Source organism: Pyxicephalus adspersus, chromosome 9, assembly GCF_032062135.1.
Source record: "Pyxicephalus adspersus chromosome 9, UCB_Pads_2.0, whole genome shotgun sequence".
In the NCBI taxonomy this organism is placed as follows: domain Eukaryota; kingdom Metazoa; phylum Chordata; class Amphibia; order Anura; family Pyxicephalidae; genus Pyxicephalus; species Pyxicephalus adspersus.
Window position 1 is genome coordinate 55622369 of NC_092866.1, and position 15922 is coordinate 55638290.

Sequence of the window (15922 nt, forward strand, 5' to 3'; positions counted from 1 at the left end):
TGCAGGCAGAGTGGAAAACCCTCATAATAAAAAAATAAACAAGTGTGCTGACCCAGGATTCTTCCACATAGGCACACAGCAGGTGTTGTGCAAGCCCAATTCATTCAGTGCAGAAATCTCCCCAAGAGTCATGTTCAGCAATTACCAAACACTTATGAAAATTTAGGATGAAACAAACCTTTACAAAAATGGACTTTGAGGACCAGATTTAAAATGTCATTTATAAATAGGCAGTTATTTGTGACTCAGAATAATTACAGATAACATAAGAATAAATACCTCAGTTCAGTCAGCTCACACTGATAGCCTGTGATTTCTTTCTCCAATTTCTCCTGTAAGGATTTGGCGTCCTGTAATAGTTTCTCCAATTCCTGCACTTTATTCTTTAGTTTCAGGGATTCGGCTGCTGAATTTTTCATCGTCTCTGCCACCTGATGAAAGGAAACAACAATTTAACAAATGTTTTATAGATAGGACAAAGCATATTAGCCAGGTCAACAAGACAATGACATATGATATTAATCATCACTTATCATTCAAAGGAACCAAAACAATGAAATAAGACATTTACTATCCCATGCCATGCAGGGAAACCAGACAAGACAAAAAGGGCCAATATGCAGCATTGGGGGCATTCAAACAAGGCACATAGGACATCTACCATCCAGTGATACTGAACATGGGACAAAAGGTTTTTTTTACCTGCACAGATCAACATCAGGGCAATAGTAGGTAGGACAGTAACCTAGTAGGTAGGTAGGATTTATTCTTGAAGGATTTAAATTTTAGAAAGTAATTTTTTTTTTAGAAAAAAGCTTAAAATACCTATTTCACAAAGAAGTATTTATAGCTATGTATATTTAACAAAGTGTCCTACAGTAAAAGAAAGCCCAGCATGTCAACTAACAAATGGTAAAGGTAAATATAAAGTACTCACAAGAAATCAAGAAATATGTTGTACTTAGCCAAAATATAGCTAAATATTTTATTTATGTGTGTGTAATATATATATATATATATATATATATATATATATATATATATATATATATATATATATATATATATATATATATATATATATATATATATATATATATATATATATATATATATATATATATATATATATATATATATATATATATATACACACACACACACACACACACACCAGACAAAAAAAAAATCATATAGCAATAGTTTCCTTTTCTGTAGAAATAAAACGTGTTCTTTGCATTATTGCATGCTATTATCCAAGCCTTGAATAATCTGAGCCCTAAATTCTAATGGTTGTAGGAAACATTACCATTTATCTCCTCTGTTGCCCTAAGGAGATCTGGAAATGGAAATCTAAGAATCGATGTAATATTCTCTATCATGCCATAACAAGACAATGTTCATGCAAAAGCATGAAATGGTACAAAAAATGAAAACATGAAACATGACAACATGAAATAGTACAAAAAAAAATATATGGATATGCAAAACCACAAAAACCGTCCTTAGGGATAAAACATACCCAAGTTAATTTATCAGTATGTGATCCAATAGAGGTAAAGTAATCCGATTCCATGACCTCAGTAGGCTTATTAGCAGAAGTGGTGCCATGCTTGGACTCTCGAACTACGTTGGGTTCCTTGAGGTGCTGTAATAGTCTTTCTCGATCATGTTGTAGACTTGCCATGGCCTTGGAAAAAGCATCAACCTGTTGCATGTAGGCAGCACACTCCGAAGATAACCTGGCAATTTCCGATCCCCTGCTTGCTAGAAGGTTACACATAGAATCCATTTCTGCAACCAGCTGATCTATTGTTATTGGATTTTCAGCAGAAAGCTTGGCTTCATCAATTAAAGAGTTCTTTTTCAGCATGCTGTAAATTTGAAACTTAAAATCACGAAGCTGTCTTTCTAGATCTTCACCACGGATCTTTTCCGATTTAAGTTCAGAAGCATATCTCCACTGCAACTCTTTAAAGTCATCGATCAGGGAATCTCGATTGTCCTGTAAGGCAGCCATTGCTTTCCCAAAAGACTCATTCTGAGATTTAAGCTCTTTGTTCTCTAGTAACATTTCTGAATATGTCTTTTCAGTCTTTTCTGCTACCTTACTGCTTTCACTAGCTATAAGAAAACTGTTTTGCCTAAAGTTCATGACATCGCGGTTAAATTTGTCCTCCAAGTCCTTAATTTTATGATCAGTAGAATTTTGATAATCATTTTTCCTACTGGTTTCAAAAATAATTTTTTCTTTGTTGATTGTTGCAATAAGATCTTCTTGGTCTTTGACTTTGGAGACCAGTTTCTGATTCTCCAGCTCTAAAGCTTTGGCGGAGCTTTGTAAAGCAGCAGAAGCATTTTGTAATTCTCGGTTTTGCTTTTCCAGATCACATTTTTCTTGTTCTAAATTTTTGATGTGGTCTAGTTTCTGTCTCAGTAACTCTTTTAGCTGATGGTCTTTTAGAGACAATACTTGGTTAAGGTCTTCTCTATATCGAATAAGTTGTGCACCCAGCATGGCATTCTCAGCGTTGAGGTCATCAACACGATTTAGGATATTTCTAAGTTCTGCTTTCAGGGCACTGTTTTCAGCAGAGGTGGAGATGATGATTTTGTCTTTTTGACTTAGCAAAGACTTATTGCGCTGATGTATGCTCTGTAATTCTGAATAAAGTTGGTCTCTATCAGTTTGCAGAGAAGACATGGATTTTCTAAATGCTTCAATTTCATTTGACAGCAAGAGCTTATCACGAACAGCTTTATCATGAGTCACCTGAAGAATCAGTAGTTCCTTTTCTAGCTTTTGGCATTCCATGTCAGACTTTTCTTTCTGAGCCTGGATATTGGATAAATGCTGCTCGTACTCTCCTTCTTGTTTCCTATACAAGCTTTGTATTTCTTTTAAGTAAGTGGATATTCCACCATCCTTTGCAGAAATTAACAGCGAAATTTCCTTGTCTTTATTATTGATAATTTGCTTCATATGCTCAGAAAGAATGATCTGTTTTTGGACATCTGCTCTAAGTTTCTTACATTCTAATTTCAGATGCTGAAATTCTTCCTCTTTATTTTCCAGAACAGTTTGCAAAGCCTTTAAATTATCTCTAGGGCTTTCTGAAACTTGCTGGTAAGAAACCTGCTTGGATTTTAATTTTGACAGGGATTCATCTCTGGACTGAGAAACTGGTGCAAGTTCCTCCATACCATTACTTCCACCCTCACCATTACTGTATACCTCTATACCAAGCTCTTGACTATTTCTGCTTGAAGGGCTTCCTTGGATTAAATTAGTAACCCCACCAGAGCCTACAGGTACTACTGATGTGTTATTTGGGTCTATCTTTTGAACTGGGTTATCAACTACCAATTCACCATTAATCTCCTTAAATTTTGCAAGCATTGTTATTTGATTATTGGCATGTTCCAGCAAATGATACTTATCAACAAGTTCTTTGTTAAGGAAAATTACATCATTTCTCACTTGAGTTAACTGAGCTGACATACTTTCAAGCTCTTTTTTAAGAATTTCATTTTGGCTGTTAGATTCCTTAATAGTGCCTTCAAGATCCAATATTAACTCCTGAAATTTTATTGATTCTTGCTGAAGTTGATTAATCTCTTGTTGTTTCTCTTTCAGAAGTTCCTGCAATTCGTTTGATTTGTTCTTTGTTCCTCTATTATCATCCTGGGCAGATTTAACTTTCTCTTCTAAATTTCGAAGAACTTGTAACTGCTGTTCATCTCTCTCGTGAATAATATTGTTTTTCTCGCTTCTGAGATATTCTACCTGCTGGCTAAGAACATTGGTTTGTGCCTGGAGAGATTTAAATTTATCAGAGAGCAAACTGTTGTTTTTAACAGCTTTAAGTAATTCAATCTCCATACTTTCTCTTTCATTTTTTACTGTACAAAACTGCTCCTGTATATTTTCAATCTCATCTAGCAAAAGTGCCTTGTCGTCCTCCAAAATTTTTACTTTTTCCTCCAGGTTCACCTTTTCAAGCTGCATATTACTTATGTCACTTTCTAATTTCATAAGGATTTCCTTCTCTTGAGTAAATGAAACCTCAGAAGATTTCACTTTTTCTAAAAGGTTGTCCCTTTCAGCTTCAACTTTTACTAGATTTTGCTCTGTCTCTTCCAGTTTAATGCTTAGCTCTGTAATCTTCTTTAGGAGTACTTCATTTTCAGAACTCATTTCTGAAATTTTTATCTCCATGTCAGACTTGTACATGTTCATGTCCACTTGTAACTTATCTAAGGCAGTTTTAATAATAAAAAGACTATGGTTTTCTTTTTCTTTATTTTCAAGACATAACTTCAGGTTTTCACTGGTTTCTTGTAAATGTCTATTTTCTTCTTGAAGCTGCTGATTCTTTTCACTTATTTCATCAATATGAGATGCCTTGTCCACTATACATGGCATACCATCTAATTCTAGTTTCAGTTGCTTTATTTCTACATCTTTAGATTCTAGAAAGGTTTTAAGTTTCACAATGTCTTCACTATTCTCCTCAATCTGACTTGACAAGACTTGATTTTCATTCTGAAGGTCATGAAACTTGATAAAAATGTCATGCTTTTCTTTCTTTGTTATGTCTATGACTTGTCTCATCTTTTCAATTTCATCACTTACATTTTCATATGCTTGCAAAAGAGACTCATACTCTTTATTTAACTCTCCATGCTTGGCTTTCCATCCCGTCAACTCATCTGTCTGTGAATCCTTAAGAGAACTTAGTTGGAAGGAAAATGCTTCTTTTTCTTGAACAATGGTCTCCATCGTAGATTTAAGGCTTTCACAAGCTGCAGAAAGGTTCTCATTTTCTACTAAGAGTCTTTCATTCTCAGAGAAGAGCTCCTTGTTTTTAATAATGAGTGAGGAAATTTCAAGCTCATGCTTTTCGTGAATTTCTTCAAGAGAATGTTTAAGTCCATCTGTTTCCAGATTAAGAGATTCAACACTCTGCTTCAGTGCTTTGTTTTCTTTCAGTAGGTCTTTGCGGGACACCAATGCTGCCTGAAGCTTTCTTTGGATTTGCTCTTTTGCGCTAGACTCTTCTGCAATGTTTCTCTTGTGTTCCTCAGCTAGCTCTTCCATAGCTTGGTTTGTTTTCTTAATTTGATCTCTAAGTTCCTCTATCATATTTTGTTTTCTTAAACAATCTTCACATGTGAGCCGAGGATAGTTAAGGTTATCCAAAGGTTTTGTTTCGGGAACCAATTGATTAGGATCAGGTTTTTCTGAGAGCTGAATGCTGTTTGACTGTAAAGGTATTTCTTCCTCCTTTTTAGAGTCTATTAGTTTTGTTTTAAAATCTGATATTTCTGCATGTGCCATTGTTAACTTAGAAATGCATTCTTCCAGCTCCTCTTTAGTTTGTTCATAATCAGTGTGCAATTTATATGCCTCCTTCTTACTTTCCTGTAATTGCTTGCACAGATTTACTATCTCCTCTTCAGATGTTTGTACATTAATTTGGAGGGAATCTTTTAAAGAAGAAATTTCTTTATCTTTTTCTAACAATTCAAATACCTTTGCTTCAAAATCATTCTTAAGTTTGGTTATTTCTGCTTTGTGCACCTGGCAATCTTCAAAATATATATCCCTTTCTTTAGATATTTGCTGAACAGTCAACTCAACACTTTCACTATTTTTTCTTGCTGTCTTAAGTTTTCTCTGTAACATATCAATTTCATTTTTCAGACTTTCTCTTACAGCTTCTAATTTTTCTAGATCTATTGACTTGGCTTCCACTGAATCCTTTAAGCAGCAGATTTCCTCTTGCCTTTGTTCAAGATCATAGGATAGTTTCTGTAATTCATCTTTCATTGATTGGCTTTCACTTAATAACTGAATATTTTCAGAGCTCATCTTTAGCATGGCTTCTTCTTTTTCATGGAGACCTGCCTTTAGTTCTGAAATCACATTTTCATATTCCTTAATATTCTCCAATTCATGAGAAACGTCCTCAATTTTATGCTTTAACTGACCTACTTCCTTGTCTCTGTCAGTCAATTCCATTTCTTTATGGAAGACCAGTGCTTCTTGTGCTTCAATCTGGCTTTGCAGAGATAGTGCTTGCTCTTTTTGATTCTCGTACTCTGCACATTTTGTCTTGTAAGCAAGTTGCAACTCTGCATGTGCTTTCTGTAACAGCTCAAACTTTTTCACACTCTTGCTAAGACTTTCTAACAGAATGGCATGTTTTTCTTTACTCTCCACATTTCCTTGGGTGCATAAAAGCGAAGCATGGACATTATTATGAACAATTGTGTTCTCAGCAGATGATGGACTTGGTGACACTTGGTGAGGAGTGTCAGGAAATTCTAGGTTTCCCTGAGCCTTTTCAAGGCAGGATCTAAGGTTTTCTAGGTTCTCCACTAGATGAGAATTTTCTTCTTCTAAAGTCTTAAGCTTTTCTTTGAATGTGTTTTTAGACTGAGAAAAGTTGTGTTCCTTTTCCTGCATTGTTTGTATGTATTCCTGCAACAAACCATCTTTTTCAGAAAAACTCTGCTGTAATTCAGTGATCTCATTCTGGAGTACTACCAGTTGATTGTCTTTTTCTGAAAGAACCCTGTGAAGCTCACTAGTTTGCGCATCTTTCTCTAGAATCTCTTGCTTATAAAAATCTATTTGAGACTGTAGATCCTCATTCTTCTTTATAACGGTCTTTAGTTTACCATTTAAATCCTCAGCAGTTTTCTCAAGTTCCAACATTTTAACCTGTTCATCATTTAAAGCATCTTGCTTGCTTTGCTCCAATTTTTCAATTTTTTGCAATAAATCTTTCCGAATGACTAAAGCTGCCTGCAGCTTTCTTTTCAAATTTTCTTTTTCTTTATTAAATTTCTCCAACTGGTTGTTCTTCTCGCTAGATAAATTGCATAAGCATATTTCTTTTTCAGCTAACATCTGTTCAGACTGCTTCAACTTCAGATCAAAATCCTGAAGCTTTTCTGACAGTTCAGATATTTGCAAGAGACAGGAACTTTTCTCTGACTGTAAATTCTGAAGTTCTAAATTCAAAGAGCTCTTCTCGTCTGAAAATTTAACCATTTCATTTGACATTGATTCCATGACCTGCATTAGAGAAGAATCTTTTTCTTTTACTTGGTCGCTTAGCGTGGAAATTAACTCTTTTTGTTGGCTAAGTTGAAGGTTCAAACTCTGAATAACAGAATTTTTCATTCTGACATCTTCTGCGAGCTCCAAAACTTTAGATTTTTCTTCACTCACCGTCATTTGACTTTTCTGCAGATCTTCCATAGTGAAACCTATTTCTTCCTTCAAACTTGCAATATGAATGCTCATTTGTGACAATTCTTCCTCCTTTTCTTTTAGGATATTCTGCTGTTGGGCTAAAGCTTCATTAGCAGCTCCCAGTTCACGAACAGCATAATCACTGCCAAGTTTTTCTTTTTTAATTTTTTCCAACTCTGCTTGCAAAATTTTACTTTCCTTCTCAAACACCACAATTGCTTGAGATTTATCATTAAGATCTCTGTCTTTTGCCTCAAGTAATTTCAATAACTCTGCTACTTTTGACTTGTACTCCAAAGCCTTGGACAACATTGCTAAATGGTTTTCTATCCTGCTACTAAAACTTAACTGCTGGCTGGATGAATCATATTCAAAAATGTTTTCATCACCTATCACAGATAACCGATCCTCTATAAAATTCAAGTCTTGCTGTAAACCTTGTACTTCATTCTCCTTTTCTTTCAGTTTATTGTCTAAGCTACTGTTCTGTTCTCTAAGTGCTGCATTTTGCTCATATACCTCTTGATACTCTTTTTCTGACTGTTGCTTTAGTTCACTAAAATTGCACTCTATGGTTTTAAGACAGACTTTCAAAGAATGGATTTCTTCTGCTTGTCCACTAACCTGCTTCTGAAGATCTGCTTTGTCGGACCTCAGCTGATGTAGGACTTCTGTGTCTGAGCTAATACGTTCTTCTGATTCCTTCAGCAGATGCTCAAGCTTTTCTTCAAGTTGCTTTATAGATTCTGATTTTTCAAAAATCTGCTTTTCTAAAGTAGACAATGAGTTGTTTTTTTCTGTCTCTGATTTTTGCAACACTGTTTCCAAATGCAGCTTCTCTTGCTTTACAGATTCAAGTTGATGTTGGAGCTTTTCCTTCTCAAATACAGCCATATTCCGAGTTTCAAGTAACTCTGAATTTAAACTTTCCGCATCATGCTTAAAATTTTCAATAAGCTGGCTCTGTAAATTACATTTTTCCTGAAGATTGTGGCTTAATGAACTGCTTTCCTCTTTTTCTCTCGTTAATGCATGCAGCTGAATTTGGGTCTCTTGGTACTGTGTTTTCAGTTTTTCCAGCTCAGCTTTTAAGACTTCCGCTGCTTTCTGATGCTGAAATATGACTTCATCTTTCATTCTGAGCGTGTCTAATGTACTTTTGACATTAGAATTACCTTTGTCTAGTTCTTCTCTTAGAAGGCTGACCTCATTGGTAAATGCTAGAATATTGCTTTCCAAAACTTGAAGCCTAGCATCCTTTTCATCTACAGTGCTTAGAAGTTTAGACATTTCATTTTCCTTTTTTGTAAGAGATTCTGCAAGCTCTTGTTTGCTATCGTGGAGAGAAGTGTATTTTTCCTGCAAATTCTGTACTGTGTTTTCTTTGTCAACAATGGACTGCTGAAGATCTTTGATTGTGGTATTAAGCGTGTGCACTGAATTTTGAAGATGCAACACTAATTTTGTCTGCTCCTCTAATTGAGTATTTAAGAATTCTTGGTTTCCTAAAAGGGAGGTTTCCTGTTCTTTTATGGAAACCTTCAACTCATTTAACTCATTGTTCTGTTTTCTGTTCAATTCTTCTAAGTCTGTAATCTGCTGAATCAATGTGTTGCATTGTCCCTCTTTAACAGTTAGCTTCTGTTTTAATGCATCACATTCTATTAATGAATTACTTAAAGCCAAATCTTTTTCTGACACAGATGCCTTAAACTGTGTGTTTTCCAAAGTTAATTTTTCAACATTGGTCTTCTGCACTTCCAAAGAGTCCTGAATCTCTGAAAGCAGTGTTTGCAGATTGACATAACTGTCTACCTTCTCTTTCAAACATTCATCTTTTTTGGTTAAAGCATTGTTTAGCTCATCTAGGTTGTTCCTCAGATTTTTTATTTCAGAATGAAGGTTGGAAATGATCTCCATATGTTCAGACAGCTGTGTTTTCAACAGCCCTGCTTCCTCGCTTTTATCTTTCAACAGTTGCACCTGCTGTGTCAATTTCTGCATCTCCTGCTCTTGCTCTTTAACTTTCTGCTGGTGTAGAGCGCACTCAGAGAGTGAACTCTGTAGTTCATTTTGTAAAGCAGAGATAGTCTGTAAATAGTAACCTTCCCCTTCCAACTTCTTCTCAACCTGCTGGATTAATTCTTCTTTCTGTGAAAGAAGTGCATCCTTCTCTTTGACACTACAAAGTAGAGACTGTTTCTCAAGTTGTATTGTGTCAATTTGATCCTTTAGAGATAAAATGGTATGGCCCTGTTGTGATAAATGTAGACTCAGAGCATTAACTTCTTCTGACTTACTAGACACATTGGAATTTAGCAACTCAATGTCAGAATTCATTTTTTCTTTTTCGGAAATTAACAAACTTACTTGCTGTGTTAAGGAATCTACTGCTGATTGATGGTGAACCATTTGTGACTGGAGGGCATGACACTGACTTTCTAGATTTGATACAGACAACAAAGAGGAGTCTCTTTCTAGTGTTAACTTTTCAACATCCTTAAAACTCATCTCTAATCTTTCTGTCAGTGTTTTGTTTTCTTCAGTCCTACGGCTGCATTCCTCTTGGAGTTTGGCTATCATTCCATTTAGACCATGTATGTCCTGTGCAAGTTGTACATTACTCTCTTTAAGAGTCTTTTCTTCTTTCTGTAGCTTCTCCAAGTTAAAGGTCAGATCCTTCAGCTGTGATTGTTGGGTAGCAAGTAACAAATCCTTATCTTGCAAAGCCTTTCTTTCATTTTCTACAGCATTGTTTAACTCATCCACTTGCTTTTGCAGGAGTTCATTTGTTTCTTTTTGCCGTTTCACATTTTTACATGCCATGTTGTAATCAGCCACTCTAACCTTGAGTGTATCATCTCTTTCATGGAGACTCCTTTGAGTATCTTCAAGATCCTTCTCAAGGGACTGCAAATGTTTCTGTAAGTTATGAGACACCTCAAGCTCTTTATGTAACTGACTCTTTAAACTAAGGCACTCTTTTTCTTTCTCCTCTAACTGTGCTGCAAAATTACTGTCATTTTTGGAACTCTGAGCAGAAATGTGTTCAATTTTTGCAAGCAATTCTTCCTTGGCATCAGATAAATTGGAAACATTTTTTTGTTCTTCCAATAGTTGATGCTTCTTTTCTGCCAGTTTTGCCTGGACATCGTTTAAAGTCTGAGTCAAGTGAGAAATTTCTACGTCTTTCTGGCTGCCCTCTGTCAGTAAATTTTCCTTCTCGTTGCAGAAATGTTGATTTTGATCTTCCAAATCCTTAACTTTTTTACCCAATTCTTCAACCGTGTTCACATAAAGCTGAACGCATGAATCCTTATCAGAAATTGAAGTTTCGAGAACTTTATATTGTGCTTGCAGGTCTTCTTTTTCTGAATGCAACCTTTTAACATTTTCAGACTTCTCATCAATCTGCTTCTGAAACTCCTGTATTTTTTCTTGGAGAGCTTTAATCGAATTGTCTCGTTCTTGCGCCATTGTTTCAATCTTCATCCTTAAAGAAGACACATCATCTTGGTTTTCGGCCAATTCTTGGCTTAGTTTATCACAAAGGTCTTTTTGCTCTGAGAGATGTTTTGATAACCGTTGCAGTTCTTCATCTTTTATTGACATATCAGAAACCAAGTGGTTGTTTTGTTCTCTCAAAGCTTTTAACTCTTCTTCAAAACTTTGCTCCTTATTGCTCTTTTCTTTCAACAGCTTTGCAAGCTTATCTTTCTCTGAGCAATCATTCTCTAACTGCAACTTTAAGCTTTCAATTTCCTCTTTGTATTTTGTTTCTGTTTCATTGAGCCTTACAACCGATGCATTTATCTGTTCTTTAAGAGATGTGATCTGTGCAGAACACTCAGTTACATGGTTATTGTGTGTAACTGACTGTGTTTGTATCTCTTGACGAAGATTCTTAATTGTTATTCCGTTTTCATTATTCTGTCTAATTAGTTCTTCAGCTTCTTTAATTTTGCTCTCGTTAAGGCTTTTAGCTTTATTCAATTCCTCATCCATTTCACTTATCTGCTCTGTCAGAGAAGAAATCTTAGTGCTTGTCTCTTGGACATCTAATGTTTGGGCTTCTTTAATGAGGTGATGCTCTCTCTCCATTTTAACAAGAGCATCAGACATCTCTCTCATCTGCCCATCCTTGAAGTCCATTGTTTGCTTTAGGACAGTAATCTGCTCAGAATATTCTGTTAAAGTGACAGACAGAGAAGACATTTCCTTGTCTTTTTCCTGTAACAGTTCCTTAAGAACATCCATTTCCCTCTCACACCTCTGCAGATCATAAATAAGTTGGGATCGCTCCTCCAGATGACTTGAATTAAGTCGATCGAGATCCTCATTCGTTTGATCCAGGTCATTTTGTAGCTTTTCCAAGGATGAATCTTGAATTAGTACCTGGAAGTGTCAAAAAAAAAAAAAAAAAAAAAAAAAGATCACAACTTGTTAATGGGGAAAAAAAGTTGCTGAAAAATTTGGATTAGCTATATCTAAACCAGAACATACTGATAAACAATTACTTATGCCACATTTTTGTGCCGATTCCCATATATTGCACTAGACAGTCATATTTGAAATGTGTATTTGTAGACCAAAAATTACTCTATTTAATTTTGGTACTAGTAGGTTGAAGATCAAACCACTGGTTTAATATGCTGGTTTATATGCAGGAGTTAATATGAAATCTTTACAGGCAGTTGTCACTTGAACAGTTTTTTTCTATTGGGTTTTGGCTATGCGTACATTTTAGGTACACCATTTAGTAGTAAAACCAACAACTTAACTACCAAGCGCAGTACTCAGTTCCAAGTACCATATATAAACTGATCCAAATAGAAGAAAAAGGTATCACAAGGTAAATCACATAAGCTAAATCTGTTTTTTTTCCTTTGAAAAGTTATTCTGTACCTTTGAATAATTTGTGATTTGCTCTTGATGTGGACTTTTTCAAGGCCAGAGTGTTCTTTTAGTGATATACTTAGTCTTGGGTCTGATGCTATTTTGCCCAGTTTTTTTCAGTTAAATGGGATTATCTTTTATGCATTGTTGTTGGTCACCAGCTGATGGCACTGGGTCCTCATGTAAAGTATCTGACAAACTTTAATAAGCAAGAGTTTGTAATACATGTTACATGAGGACAGAGAATAATCTAGTGTTGTGACCAGAGTATAGACAGAGTTTTCCTAAAGGCATTATCAGGTTATAAAATCTTTGTTTATACTCTTTGTTTATATAATATTTACGGTAAGTAGTCCCTGGATGTAGGTGACATGACATGTCCCATGACATGTCCTAAATGCTGAAACCCACAGATCTGTCACCTGAAAAACATGGTGGTCGTTTTTGTAAATGCTGAGAAATAAAGGCTATTAATGTTACTGAGCCAACACAAGTAAATTACACACAGCCTTTGTACAGTGCAGTAGTCATCTCCCAGCAAAATGTAGGGCATACCCGCTCTTTGAATGCAGACACCTTCTCTGTGAGATCATTGTTAGACTGTTTTAATGTTGAGTTTTCAGCTTCCAATGCCCCTTGCTTTTTTTTTACCTCTTCAAGCTGGAAAGTTAAAAATAAATAGGTAATTGAAATAAAATAAAAACAAGTGTTGCCATTTCTGACTTCTGAAACTATTTTTCTATATAATCAATTCTTAAGCAAAATTTACATGCAAATACAGAAAATAACATTTTTAAACAGAAGACACACTGCTTAGTATGACGCCAGTGCTAGTTCAGTCTAGGGGAACCCTGGTAGGATTACTTCACACTAGACAATAGGTTCCAAGACAATACTTCGCTTTGCTGGCTGTGCGGCTGCCCCCACTTCATCAAAGTGAACAGGTACAATGCAAAACCAGAGGACCTGAATTGTATGTGAACATGTTAGGGGCCCATCTACATTTGAGGGCTGGAGCATGACTGCAGAAGAGCATGAGTTGCAGGGAAGAAAATATTAATGATAACATTCCTCTGTGGTAATTTTCCTATACAAAACAAACATTGGAGAATTACTAGGGGGATGCAGGCTACCAAAATACATTTTTATAAGTGGACCAGAGTTTTGCTAAAACATGAAGTTGATTTTAATGATTGCTGAACAGGTATTCTTCTGAAGGACCACATGGTTGTGCTAACAAAAATTTCAGGGTGGCAGAAGATTACCAAATATATTACAAATATCTGTCTCTTTGTTACACGCATAAATTAACCAGCAACTTACTGGAAGAAAACAATTTGTTTTTAGAGCATTTAAAGAAAGTATAAGTATTCAATATTTGCTGCTATTTTTGTGTTCCTGAAACAGGGCATGTGGAAGTAGGAAATCAATTAAGCCATTCATACTTCTGTACAAGTAACACAAGATATGCATGCATTGAAGTATGTACTTGTGCGCCACAAAGGCATTCTTCTTTTACCTTGAACCTAAAGATTTTCACCAGACAGCCAAGATGTAAACTCTTGCTCACAGTAGGAAATGCAATAGAAAGGAAAGAGACTTGTTTGCAAATTAAATCTGTACTTGTATATTACAATTTGGTAAAAGGGTTTATTATTTGCGCCAAGTTCCACATTAGTTAATGAATAAATTGATCTGGTTTTAGTGATGACCTTTAAAAAACTGCCTAGTTTGTGAACAGTGTAAAAACAATGCAAAGTGCAGACAGATTATACAGACGGACAATTAGGGTAAAATGAAATAAAACTTACCTGATGCTCAGATTGATCCAGCTTCTCCAGGAGCTCCTTGTTTATGGTCTCTTTCTCCTGCAAAGCTTTCTTTACTGCTCCTAGCTGATCCAGCTTTGATGTTGTATCCAGGATAGTTTGATCTTTTTCAACAATAGCATTTTCAAGAAAAGTATTCCTATTTGTCAAGCTAAAAAAAAAAGTTTTGTGTAATTGTACAGATGCTACTAAAACAAGGAAAGTCTTGAAAGCAGAAAGGCTGACATTTCAGGCCTCTTCTGAAAAATTGATTTTTTTTTCTGTGTTCACCTTAAAATCCTTCTTGGAGTTGGTTGAGGTACACAAAATAACCTTAAACCTTTAAGTGATCGCCTACATGAATATTGGACACTGTATGCAAGCCCGGGATAACCCATCCTTATACCAGCATGCCTTTGTTTAATAGCCAAATAGTACTGGATGCATAATCATAAGTATAAGCTGAGGGAAGGGACCTGTGACCCTTAATGCACCCTGTGGGTGAGAGAAAAGAACGCACCTCTTGGGTTCAAGTTATGATTTCTGTAGCACAAGGATAATCAGCTTAAGGTCCTATAATGGTATTGGGTAAATGATGGGAGTTTTACATAATGTACAAAAGTCTTAAATCAAGAAGAATAACAATCTTTAAGACCAGCCACAACTGAAGGAGCAAACCATGACCCTTTAGAGTTCAGTGAGAGCCAAATCCCACAGGAAACTCTGCGGGAGGACGCAAGACTCAAACCAAGCAAGCAGCCTGTCTTCCATGTCCAAAGTGAGAAACAAAGACACATTGCTAACCCCTTAGTAGAAATATAGCGAAGAGGAAAATGAAGGGCAGAAGGGGTATTTTTTTAGGGAAATTATTATTTGAGTGCAACATTTTTACACATCAAACATGAAATATAGTAATAACAATGGTGGTACAATTATATTAAATTCAAGTTTCAGCCCCAAGGTAATCGTTATGAAGCTTTCATGAGACTAGGTACTTTACAGAGTTCTCCTTATTATCATAGGTTTTGTTTCAGTCCATATACCCATAAAGAGATATCAGACTAGAAACCGCTTGGAGAGAGAGAACAAGTCTCAGACCCAACGCGTTTCACCCTTTTGGACTTCTTCAGGGAAAATGACGATCTATTGAGTAAATAATGTATACTTTTATTTTTTTTCTGTTATATTATATTAGTTATATAGTTATATATTAGTTTCTCAAACTATTACGCGGTAAATATGGTATAATACAAGTCTAATCACCATAACGGGTTACAAAGATCATGAGTGGCTGCGGGTTTGAAAAAGCATTTATTCTGAAAAATTGTATGCAACAGTCACACTAAAATCATTCTGTAGCTTAACAGTTCATATAATATACCTATAGTCATTTATAGTCAGCATAGGACCGTCAACCATTAAGTTTTATGACTAAATCCCAAGAGTATGGTATGCTGGCCTTTCATCCTTCTAATCATATCTAGCAAAACTGACTTAACAAATAATAATACCCAAAGTGATGCAAATTTAAGGGAACATACCCTTTAAGTTGGTCATTCAAGGTGGATATGAGATCATGGTATTTTTCAGACTCTTGGCCCTGCTGCTGTCGCATCTGGGACACTTGTGACTGCAATCGTTCATTTTCACCCTGGAACAAAAAGTAGCACATTTTTTTAAGCCTCCCCACAATATAGTTTATGAGCCAAACGTATAATGTTATCACCCGTGCTGCTGAAAATTGGGAACGTCAGGAAATGGAGAGAAAGAGTTATGTCCTATATGCAAACCCCTCACCAGAGTGAAGGACAGGGGACAAACAGTGATATTCTTCACGATATTCGGAGGATTGGGAAGTCAAAGTAATATTGGTTCCTGATCCTTGATCAGGAAATTAGATGTAACTCAAACTGTTTTGTTATTCAACACATCACAAAAAAAAATAATACCT

At 35.6% G+C, this 15922-nt stretch overlaps 1 protein-coding gene across 3 annotated transcripts in view; it reads right to left on the reverse strand.

The window, feature by feature from the left end:
* Positions 1-15922, reverse strand: part of LOC140338056 (uncharacterized) — a 51478-nt gene that overhangs the window by 10354 nt on the left and 25202 nt on the right. For all 3 annotated transcript variants that reach the window (XM_072422097.1, XM_072422096.1, XM_072422095.1), the window contains exons 17-21: positions 15513-15622; positions 13975-14143; positions 12719-12823; positions 1523-11662; positions 280-431 (exon numbers count right to left, since the gene is read on the reverse strand). In XM_072422097.1, the coding sequence (XP_072278198.1) occupies positions 280-431; positions 1523-11662; positions 12719-12823; positions 13975-14143; positions 15513-15622 (10676 nt within the window). The remainder of the gene's footprint in view (positions 1-279; positions 432-1522; positions 11663-12718; positions 12824-13974; positions 14144-15512; positions 15623-15922) is intronic.